Raw genomic sequence first — 12,311 nt, 5'->3', positions numbered from 1 at the left:
AATGGTGTATTATTAATAGTTTTTGGAAGAGTACTTTTTTACAAAATTATTTTGAGCTGCTCGTCGCTAAGTAAAGTGTCAATTTTTCCAAATATAATCAATAACCTACCGAATAAAGATACAAATTGGGATCGTATTCCGTTGGTTTTTCATTGTTCGGAACGAATGGCTGATCATCGGTTGCCTCTCCTGTTGAATAAAAGAAAAAAATTGAGAAAGAAAGTGTTAGCGTTTGGTTCTTAATAAAGCTCCACTTTTGCTAAAATCAATTTTGAACATCCGCAACACGAATTTGATTCATCGATGATTTTCACATTCAACTAATTCCATTTTGAACGAAAGAGCGATGTGATGTTTATTCTATTTGAATGCGAAGTGAAGTCTATTAAAACCCTTTTTTGAATTCAGGCCATGCTCAGGCGCCCATAGCTTTCGATGTCATAAATGCGACGGAAATTTGACGACAACGATGAAAAATTATTTTAATTTATTGTCGACAACGAAGCAAACGCGGAAATTTAAGCGAACATGGCATTTTCTTTGAGCAATGAAATTCATTCAAATTTATGCAACAAAAACAATACGTGAATGCGAAGAAAGCAATATAATAACAATAAATGACAGCAAGTACACCACGCAATATGCGCATGCATTAAAATGATTTCTTATTTATTGCGTGGAACCGATTTTTGTGTTGCTTGTTATTTTGCGTGCTTTTCATATCTTTTCCGCTCAGTCATGTTCGTTTTTGTTGTTATTTTGAAACTTTTGTATTTTATTATTTACACCATTAATTTGAATGTTTCCGCTATAAAACCCGTATGGAAATTTTGTGATTCGATGAATTGACGATGAATTTTGCGCACATAAAAATGGTAAGATGAGTGGGTATATTACATGATGGTTTTCACGATGCATGACGACGAATGCTTTCTATAAATGTCAACCATAAAACACATAGTAAATCGGTTGCCTGTTGGAGCGCTTTTTAAGCCTCGCAGCTAATTTTGCAGCCATGAGCTTCTTTGGCACCTTTCTTTCCATCATCCATATCCATTTTTGCAAATGTTTAGATAAGACAAGGACGCTCACGCTGCGGGACAATTTATTCATTTCAAACGCTTGTCCACGGTGGACAATGCACAAATTCATCTTAATAAAAATTAAATGGCCAGTTTTTTTCAACCCCAAGTTTTAGACTGAAAAATCCAATTTAATGCTAAATCCATTAAACGATGTGAAACAGCCCCAAACTAAATGCGAACATCATTTATGGACTGTCACAATTTTGAAATATATACCATTTTTTAAATTTAAAATGAATTAGATTTTTGACGAGTGGAACAAGAACGACAAGAAAGAGACAGATTTGTGAACTTCGGAACATTTCGGAATGAAACGGTTTTTGGTATAAGCCCCGGTTTCGAGGAAATTAAGCGTCAAAACTAAAAACATTGCCCAAACTATATGTTAAGCTCATAGATTCGGATATAGGTCATATAGGTTGTATTTACACCCACCCCCTCCTCTTAGCGTTTCGACAGCAAACTGGGCAGACAGGGGGAGGGGGGTATTACCCCCTCCTGAGACATCAAATTTTTGGGTTACCCCTTTACGTAATTCATAGTTTTGGATAGAATTCTTCTTATTTTCCTAGGGTTTTTGGATCATAGCTGAAAAGAACCTTGTTCAATGTACACTGAGTGAGACGTCCATACAACTAAAATGTGGATTTCAATGCGAGTGAGAGAAGCAAACACATAAAAGGCTCACTTTTTATACAAGCTTCTTTCTTATTTTGCTAAGAGTTTTTAAGGAAATTACCCCTGATTTTTTCAGTCTGCCCAGCTATGATGCTCTTTCGAAAAACTGTACACAGAATCTCCAAAAGTGTTAGGTACAAACAGTCAATATAAAGGATAAACTTGATAAATGAATCCACAAATACTACATTGATTTTGAAAACGAGGCGATTAACGAAATAAAACTCTACAAAGTTCATATTATTGAGATTGCGTGAGAGAACAGTAAAAAAAGTAATGTATTTTCAGAAGTTTCCTATCTATTCAAGTCAATTTATCATAATAAGTTAAAATATAATACACTGCCAGTTTTTGGCCGTAGAGCTTAATGTGAAACGTGGAACCGTACTACTAAGAAAAACAAACTACTCGACATTCATATTTTGAATTTTTTGCCACAATTTTTTTAAAATAAATTACACCTTGAAAATTGATTTTGCCAATATTTTCCTCATATTGCCTCAACGACTACCTATGCGCTCCCACTTCAAAAAGTTAGTAAATCCTATAAATTATATAGATGGTTTTCTTAAAAGCTGCGCTGATGATCCATAAATGGTGAAATCGTTCAATTCAATTACTGAAATGAGAACGTCCAGATCTACCTAATAAATGCATGACATGGATTTCGTTTTTCTCTAAGGTTTTTGTCAATGCCATAATTAAATTGAAATTCCAAAACTCTTCACAAGTTTGATTGGCTAATAAGCTATATAGCGTTAGAAATAGGACTTTGGGAGCTATCATCTGGCGAAATTTAATCAAAATCATAGAACTAGGTTGCTTGCAATGAAGCTCGAAAATGTACTTTACCTATATTTTTCTCATTTTGGCTATATTGCCACCTATGAAGTTGAGCTTCAAAAAGGCAGTAAACCCCATAAACTAGAAAGTTGACTTTGCAAATATTTTCACTAATTTGCAGTGAATAGAATGACGCTAGTGATATATCATGATACTATTGATAGTACGATATGAATATCGTGCTATTGGTACATTTCAATTTTGTGACAACAACAATTATTTCTCTTCAATATATTCCTTCAAATATAGAGCTCTATTTTGATATTTTAGATTCTACATTTGCGGTAAAATATTGAAGAGCCAAATTGTTGTTGTCACAAAATTAAAATGTACCAATAGCACGCTATTCATATCGAACTATCAATAGTATCATTGATATATCACTAGCGTCAATCTACGGCCACCTGGGAAACACATCCACAAGTTCGATTGGCTAATAAGCTATATACCGTTGGAAAGAGGGTTCCAAGAGCTATCATCTGGCAAAGTTTCATCAAAATCATAGAACTAGGTTGCTTGCTATAAGATTCGGAAGCCGATTTTTCTCATAATTTTTCATATTTCGGCCAAACGGCCAGCGTAAAATGCCATCAAACCTGCCGGAAACTCCATAATTTATATACCATTCGAAAGGTAATTTTATAAGGAATCTAAAACAATTTGGTGCATCGGGTGTCTCCAACTTTTTTTCAACAAGTTTCATCTAGATCCAAAGTAATCAAATTAACACTGAAATAAAACTCATTTATTCCATCGTTTATCCACCCAATAAAGTTGCGGTGAAACGTAATTCCACCCGAATCCATTCGTTATCCACTCAATAAATGGTGAGTGGAATCGAAATATTTTTCAAAGTGGAATCCAAAAAAGAGGGTCCATGAATGAAAAAATTAAATAGGGAGCACTTATGGGGAAAATAAAAAATACGTCTGGAGGGTTTTTTATGCCCTATCGAATGCCGAAAACCCGAACTCTCTATCTTTTCTGGTTTTCTCTAAAATCACTGAACAAACATATATATATATATATCTTACTATTCCATAGCTTAATGTATAAAACTACGTTTCACATTAAGCAATATCAAATTGTGCTACACAGTAATGCCAATAAAGAAAATGCAAATCGTTTCCTTGGTACGGTTTTTTTCTCTCTCTCTTTATTTTGGTTTATGTTATCAGTTTGCGAATGCTATATAAATTGTTACGTGACTCGTTTGTTACTGAAATGTGTTCTTCATCTTTTGTATCGAATTGCTGGAGTTTGTCTAGCGACATTCATTCAATGGCAAACAACATATAAATTCAATTTATAAATCACAGAGTAAATGAGTATATATTTACTTAAATATTGTGATTGATTTATTTCGATCGACAACGAATGTGATTAATATGCGAAAAATTCCGTTTGTTCGATTAGATACGACGAACGGCCAAAAAAATGGAGCGTATTTTCTTTTTAATATGTCATCATATATAGTTGTCGTTAACATTACGTGAGCATTTAGCGGTAGACGATGAAATTACATGAAACGGTAACGCCAAGGAAAAGAAACGGGCAGAGAGAGAGAGAGAGAAACAAATAGAATGCCATACATTTTAAATGGATACATAAGCTATTATTCTACTTAGGATGCTAAAATCTTGTGCAATGATTGTGTTGAAATAACGAAAAAACATATCAACGGGTGTGATCGTGCAATATGACAATTCGAGCAGCTCAAGACACAAAACCCTCAACAAACGACATATTTGCAATTTAGTGCAATTCTGTATTAAAAGCAAAAGCGATCAATTTTAAAGTGAGTTTCGCAATCATTTCGAAAGCAATTGAGGGAGATAGAAAGAGAGAGGGAGAGAGAAATAGAGAAAATGACAGGGCAAAACAAGAGAGCGGCAACTTTAATCTCGGTTGCAGGCTGAATTGCATTTGTCTTTCCATGGGATTTTGTTTCATGGACATTGCGCAATTGCACATCACAAACGACCATATACACACACTAACCTCCCGTCACTCATATACTCAATATTCTTGTCGGCAAACTAAGTATGTTAAACCACTTTGTCCGTTTGCTCATGAATCGTAAACTAAACTCGGTGGCTCGTTCTCTCTCTCTCTCTTGGTTTTCGCGCTCTATCTCACTCTGCTTCGACTTTTTTTCAGCAAACAAAAAAAATCATATCCATGAAATCATTTCAATGGGGGACAAGCAAAGAGAAGAAAAAGGGAGGTGGGAGTGGAGAGTGAGAGAGAGAAACCATAACGGAAGATGTATGTTTATTTTACATTTCTACGAGTGCATTTTTTTCAATTGCTTTTTAAACAAATTCCATTAAAAAGGTCGACCTTTTGTGAGCATAAAAATAAGCGCACAGAGAAAAGTGAGGCAAAAAGGATAAGATAGAAAAAGCTCCATTTTAAGTTGAGTTCGTTGTGAGAAGAATCCAAGAAGTCACTTCTAATTTCGTATTCTTCTTTAAGTGAATTACTACTATGAATAACACATAAATTGCGCTTGAATTATACACATGCATGCATTTTTCCAACTTTGCAACCTCGTCTTTCTCTCCTTTTTTTCATTCGATGGTTTTTTCATTGCATTTCTCTGCGGTAGAAAGAGAATTCATTTGATGTTTTTTTCTCCCCTGTAAAATAAATGTGAAATAAATCTATTCTTAATATATATATTGAAGCGAAACTTTCGCTTACTGCACATTATGTTCATCATCCAAAGAAGCCACAAATCGAAAATTGTACAAAAATGGAACTTTCCAATCTCATAAAAATGGGAAATGTTTCTCACAACATTCGACAAAATGATTTTCTCTGCCACCTCCAACAACATCAACAACGCCAACCTCAACGAAAGAGTAAAACACGTATATTTTCTTTTTATTCATGCACGAGAGAAAGACGGAACACGATTGCTGGATAAGTTTTGTTTATAAAATTTTGTTCGCCCATTTGAACATTGTAAAGCTGGAAGTTTTGTAGCGAACTTAAGACACGCTTTATAGAAAATACGTGCGAATGAAATTTCGGCTCGATCGGTTAGCTTTGGGCGGTCCGTATCATTTTCGTGTCTCTTCTTATTTTTTCGCTTCGATTTCATTGTATTTGATGGAATTGTGTCTATTTTGTCGATTTTTGTCACGTTTCCACCATTTTTTATTCGTCACTATGTGCAAATACGTTTACAGCGACACAATACACCGAATCGATGCGGACGATTGTCATGCATTAAACAAATTAGTCGGTGGTTTCGTTTTTTCCTCTTTAAAAAAAATGTGAATAATACAAATTCCCAATCGTCGAATCTTTTCAAGCCCATTTTTTTCTTCGTCTCACTCCCTCTTACAAACGCATAACAATTTTGAGCCGTTATCGTTGATAAGCCTTGAGAATTGCAAACACTTTGTCGAAGGTCAAATTGTCGATATATGCCATTTATTCAAATATTTACGGCTATATTGATATGCATACGAATGGAATGGATGTATGTTAGTATGCAATAGCATTACATCAACATCATTCATTGAATTCCAATGAAAATACATTGCAAATTCCATTTGTTCAAAAAAAGTCGTTCATACAATTTGGAAAAACGCATTGTTTTTTTCCCTCAATTTCTACCTCAATTTCCACATTGAAATACCTCTAATTTTGTTCCATTTCAAATTGGGCATTGCATCATATGGCATGACAATTTGCGGCATTTGTAAATGGTACAAATAATTTATCAAATAAAGTTCTATTTAACCGTATAATATTTCTTGATTCGTAAACGGAATTTTGTCGTTCGCGAGCAAAGTACATAATCAAAAGCAGTGTCTGCGAGACGGGGAAAAAGAGAAAGAACCAGAGACAGAGAGATGAAGAATGAATATGTACTCGGCAAATGTTCCGAATGTAATTTAAATGGCGTTTATGTTGCACATACAATTTTTCATGGTTGAAAATGAAACGAATGAATGAAATAGCAAATGTTAAAGTTTTCATCCGGCCAGAAAATGAATAGTAATACATTTTTTGGTGACATTTGTTGAGTTCACATTTTTAAATATGATGTAGGAAATCCATCTTTTTTCGGTCATGTTTTTTTCGGTGCTGTTCTTTTGGTGAGGAAACGGCACACTATTGCGCTCACTTCAATGTAAACACAAAAAAGCCCTTGAAATGAAAATATTATGGTGATAAGAATAGAATTGTGTGTCCGACCGAAATTCACTTGTTTCGTTTTCGATTGTTTGCGATAAAATCACGGTATACAATGGATGTGTAGAGAAGTGACTTGAACTCACTTACCAAAAAGGGTTTTAAGTTTGATCGATGACAAACGAATAATCAATATATGGTCGAAAATGTCGTATCCGGCTCTCAATTGGTTTGCCAATACGAATGGAGAATGTGAATACAATTTAAATAAAGACCCAGAAAATCATATTTTGTCGAACGATTTCGTTGATACGGAATGACAGTTTTTCAAATGCCGTCATGTTGAGACGGCTAATTACATTCACAGACAACACCAAATCAGCAACTAGCTTATCTTGATGACGGTACGCTTGTCTCTGTTTCGGTTTTCGAATGTAAAACAAGTCATAACATCGCAGCACTTTGACATCGCAGCAAACACATTAAGAATATCCACATTTCATTTGCATACAGACAACATTTAACGTTTTCATTAACTAAAAGTTATTTGCAATTCTTTTGTTTTGATACAAATAATAAAAGACCAATTTGTATTCGCCTAAGCTTTTATTATTGGGAATTCGTTCAAAATGTAGAAAAGAATGGAAGAAAAATCCAATAGTTCCGAGAACAGCAATTGACATTAGAACGAGAAACGTTTTTCTCACTATCGCTCTCTCTCTCTCTCTCCATCATTTTCTTGCTCTCACTTTTTTTCCCAATGGCACATTTTGTCATTTATAGATTAGAGTGATCGATAAAATGATGTATAAATGGTTTTCAACGCTTCAAAGTTTCAGTTGCTGATAGAAAATTTCATTTCTTTTATGTTCAATCTGCAAACCAAATCGATAGTTCTACAACAAATCTCATTTATAGAGAAAAATGAAAGATAGAAAATTTTCGATTGCGTTTATTGGGCGAAGAGAAAGCGATTGGGCTCGAACAAATTAACAAATAAACATAAAAACCACAATCAACAATGATATATTATAATGTAATGATTTTTCTGTTTGACCATCGATTTCGTGTCGAAGCAAACATGAATATTTATGCGAAACCATTATTTTATTGAAACTAATTTCATGGCGGGTGATACGGTATTTTTTTTTTCGTTTTAGTAAATTAATTTTTAAATTAAACGATATTTTTATGACCAACGCTTGGTTTTATTTAATAAATAAAAATGAATGACTCCACAAAAAAACATTTACCCCGAAAAATAAAAATACTGTAGAAACAGAAATGTGTTATTTTCAAACTAAGAACCAGTGAAACGGTTAAATTTTTCTGTTTTTTTTTTTTAAGAGATGCTTGAGAATTAAACCGAAATTATTCCAAAGAAAAAATAAATTCTTTGAAAAAAACGAGAGAGAAGAAAGCACCGAAAACCGTTCATGGCAAAACACATGTTTTTGTTCCTTATAACACAAAGCTCGGGGCAAAAATCAATAATAGTTCTTTAATAAAATGGAATTTTGTGAAAATTGTTCCGCCTATAAATTACTACGGAACAATTGCTTTTGTCGTACCCACTTTCGAATCTGAAGTATCTACAGTCAGCAGTAAAAATCTTCGGTTTAATTTAAAACGACATTGAAGTGAAGTGACTGAGGATGAAAAAAAATATTTGTTCGCTGCGAAGAGTGTCGCTGAGATCACATTTCTGATATTTGCATAAAATTAATACGACACATTTATAAATTGAATGTGTGTTTAGCATATGATGAAACTATACGATTTGTCAAAACAACGCAAACGAGAAGAAAATTAACTTCAGTGGCGCGAGGAATAATAAAGTGTTGAAAACGATGTCACTTTTTCTTCTTCTTCTTCTTCTTCTTGAATTGTGTGTGTCGGTGGTTGTGCGGAGCCATGCGGAAAATGAATTTTTGGAGAAGCGTTGAAAAACGTGTGTATGTAATTTGGTGTATGTGTATGAGTCGCATTTGATTTGGGCGTCATCGCTTTCTAACATTCCAAATTTAATCATAACATTTGCACAAATAATGTTATAAAGTTTTAGAAGTTCGCAACACATGCCCGTAATATAAAAATATTCATGAAATTGACGAGATGTGGCGCACTTGATGTGGCGCGGCCACCCATATATATAGGCCTCTTAAAATTTCATCATCAGATATGATGAAAGCGGGACGGAATGCAATGATTGAAAGCACTAACTCAGACAAATGACAAATGTTACATGGATGGCAATGGAATAGGGACGATATGAAAGAATGATTGAGTGTGAGTGGCATTGAAATAGAAAAGCAGTTATCATTATCAACTATTATTGCGATTTAAATGGAAAAAAATGAAGTCGAGCTATGTCATACCCCCCGCCCTTTTTTTAGCTTTTTTCTCACTCTTTGTTTCATTCCATTCTCTTTGTCATTCCATTCTTTTTATATCCGAAAACACATCCATATTTCAAGTCGACGATTTTTTTTTATGGAACTCAAATCGTTAATAAACGTTTTATACGATTTCATTAAGAGAAATGAAGACTGCACGACGCCTTTGTGCTGAAGCGACGATGCATTGGCAGAAGAAGAAAAAATAAAATGATGTAATTGTGTGCCAAATATATATAAATTCGATTCGATGTAACGATTTACATGCACAACCATTCCATCCGTCTGACTTGATCCGTCCGTTTTCATTTAGCGTATATTGACGATTGTTCCGTCTCTGTCCCTGCCGTTTTTTTTTTCGTTGGAATAACATAATATTGAATTCAAGTTGACAGTGTCACATCGATGTAGCACCGTAATTCGTTTAGACGGAACAAATGCATCAAAGATTCGATACGTGTTCAGCCGAATTCATTTCGTGCAAACCAGAAAAAGAAGTCAATATCATTATAAGTTATTAAATAAATATTTTCTCTGCCTCTGCAGAGGCTGACACTGTGTTTTTCTTCACAAAATTCGTCAAGGTTTCTTCGAGAATGCTTTACGCGAAAATATTACGAAATATCTTCTTTTGCATTTTAAAAGGTGAATCATCGCATCATATTTTTCCACATCACAAATAAACACACACACATCAAACCGATCAAATGCTACACTCAGTGCAGTACACTGACATATGAGCTTTTCGATTGAATTTTGCTCATTTTTCGCCATCATCACTTCCAAGTAATTATCGATGGTATTGTGGTCGATGTTTTGACGCCGTTGCCATTGTCATTCGAAATTAGCGAAGTGCAAGGGTTGAAAAATGATTATATCTATAATGATTCAAAAATCAAATCCCATTTGATCAATTTTGCCGGCGTTCAATTTGTGACAAATTCAACTGAAAACTAAAAAAAAAGTAAAAAAAGCTTTCAAAAGATGCTCCATTTCTATAGGTTTTCCTTAAATTTAATTTTCGACATGAGAATGACCTTTGTTTTTTTTCTTTTGATAAAAGAAACGTGTTTTTAAAAGTAACGAAACAAGTATACATTGTTAATCGTAACCTAGGTCATTTCCGAGGTTTTATGTACCTCCAACGTTATGTAACATTACTTTTGAAGATGAAAGATATAATAGGCATGGCACTATTACGTTCAATATTACCTGCTGATTTGCTGGGCGATGGTTTGCTGTCACCACCGCCGCCGCCACCAGCAGCAGTTGGCGCTTTTTCGTTGTTCGCCATTTGCCTTCGTATTTCGTTTATTCTAAATCACACACAGCTAAACACACACACGCACACACAAAATGAGAATGTCTATTGACAACACCAAATATATATATATATATGTAAAACCCGTATGTTGACAAAAGTCGAACAGATGAGAATACTGTTTTTTGTGTGTGTTGTATTTATTTTCGTCGTTTCTACTTATTTTCTTTGCGTTTGAGGAGGTATGCGTTTTCTTCTTCTTTTGTTGTTATCAAATACAAATTTTGTTGTTGTTTTCGTTGAATGAGCGCCGGGAGGATGGTTTTGTGTGTGAACTGCTGTGTGTGTTTTTGTTTACTTGGCTCTCAGTTTTTCTCGCGTTTGCATTGATACCACAATGACAATTGTATTAAACACACATAACACAAAACTCGTTACAAACTCCGTTCTTTATTTTCATATAATATCTGTTTTTTTACTCTTTCGTCAACTTCGCTTTTTACTTATTTCGGTTAGTAGACTGCCTGTGACAAGCAAATAATTGAATGAGATTTTTTTTTGTCTAACCACTTGTTTTTTTTTTATCGTCGTACATTCCTTTTTTGCAATCGATTTCGACCAGAGTGAAAAATCAACAGGCAAATTCAGAACGTACAATGTGCTTTCATATTTTTTTTCGCTAGCCAAAAATAATAATAATGGGTCGACGAGTTTTTTTTTGTCAAATTCGAATCGATGCCAAAACATTTTATATGTATATAAATATTTGCGATGGTGTACATTAAAATCGATGGAATAATATCAGAGGTTGTCATAAACACTAAGAGTGTGACCTTTGGTGATAAACTTAAAGCTTTACTGTTTGTAATGAGATTGCCCTCGACTGTATGCATTTTTTTTAGCAAGACAACGAGAACTCTCTCTCTCTCTTTCGAAAATTGTCATTTTTCAAATTTAAAGAGACGATTTGAAGCAGAATAAATCCAAATGATCCAGTTTAAAGCTCGTCGCTTACTCATCACAGAATAAGCTCGGAACATGAATCCAATATGTTCGCCGAGCTCTGGATGCCAATCCTTCCTGTTTGTTTATTTGGTTAGATATCATGTCAAGCTGATGATATTAAAACGATTATAATGAAGACGAAAAAAAATCTTCAAAATAAGGTTTGACCGAGCTTTTTTTCTTCGCGTCGAAGCTTCTGTCGTCTAAAAAACTATAAATGCTAACATCTTGTCCTTTCTCTCTCTCTCTCTCTTTCTCTCTCTCTCTGTTCTTGAGGATAATCGAAAATTGTGTATTTGTATGTTCGCTATAATATGCAAATGAAGCAAAAATTGTGATTGTTTTTGCTTATGATTTTATTCGCATTTCAATATATTTGTATAAATAAATTTTCTATGAAAAGCTTAACGAATAATCGTTTCGTTTAATCTGACAACCGCTGACAAAGCTGCTAAACGCAGATTACTTTAAATACCAAAGATCTAAACGGTTTCGTTCCCTCCCATCATTTTGCCATCAACGTAAATTGTCTTGGAAAATATGAGTAAAACAATACAAACTGCCACCTCCACGGACTGTTTTGAAATTAAACAAAGCAAAGAGCGAATCAAGAAAAATGAGAAGTAACGAAAGAAAAAAACAGAAATGGTGTGTTCTTTTTTATTTCACTTCACAACCCACTGATGCGCTTATAAATATTGTCCATAATTTCATTTTTGCTACGCGTTTATGTGCCGAAAAGAAAATGTTCGCAACGCTTCATTTGGAAATAGTCAGCTTAGAAACATGAATAATGCGATGCATCACGATTTCTTTTTTCTGTCCGCGTTGTCTACTGATCTTCAATCAAATTCGCGTTGAAAAGAACAAAAATCGAGAGGCAGGAGAGAA

The 12,311-nt window shown here is 34.2% G+C and overlaps 1 protein-coding gene across 4 annotated transcripts in view; it reads right to left on the bottom strand.

Moving 5' to 3' along the window:
• LOC116346528 (solute carrier family 12 member 4) overlaps positions 1-12,311 on the bottom strand; it is a 74,383-nt gene that overhangs the window by 24,446 nt on the left and 37,626 nt on the right. For 3 of the 4 annotated variants that reach the window (XM_031776622.1, XM_031776623.1, XM_031776626.1), the window contains exon 2: positions 110-189. In XM_031776622.1, coding sequence (XP_031632482.1) covers positions 110-189 — 80 coding nt within the window. Of the gene's footprint in view, positions 1-109; positions 190-10,366; positions 10,940-12,311 lie in introns of all 4 variants that reach the window. The other variant, XM_031776624.1, reaches the window with a different exon arrangement.

The sequence above is a fragment of the Contarinia nasturtii genome, unplaced genomic scaffold (assembly GCF_009176525.2).
Source record: "Contarinia nasturtii isolate CC-2019 unplaced genomic scaffold, AAFC_CNas_1.1 Cnas_scaffold_1565, whole genome shotgun sequence".
Classification (NCBI taxonomy): domain Eukaryota; kingdom Metazoa; phylum Arthropoda; class Insecta; order Diptera; family Cecidomyiidae; genus Contarinia; species Contarinia nasturtii.
The sequence above is the reverse complement of the archived record's forward strand: the minus strand, read 5'-3'. Positions and strand labels throughout refer to the sequence as shown.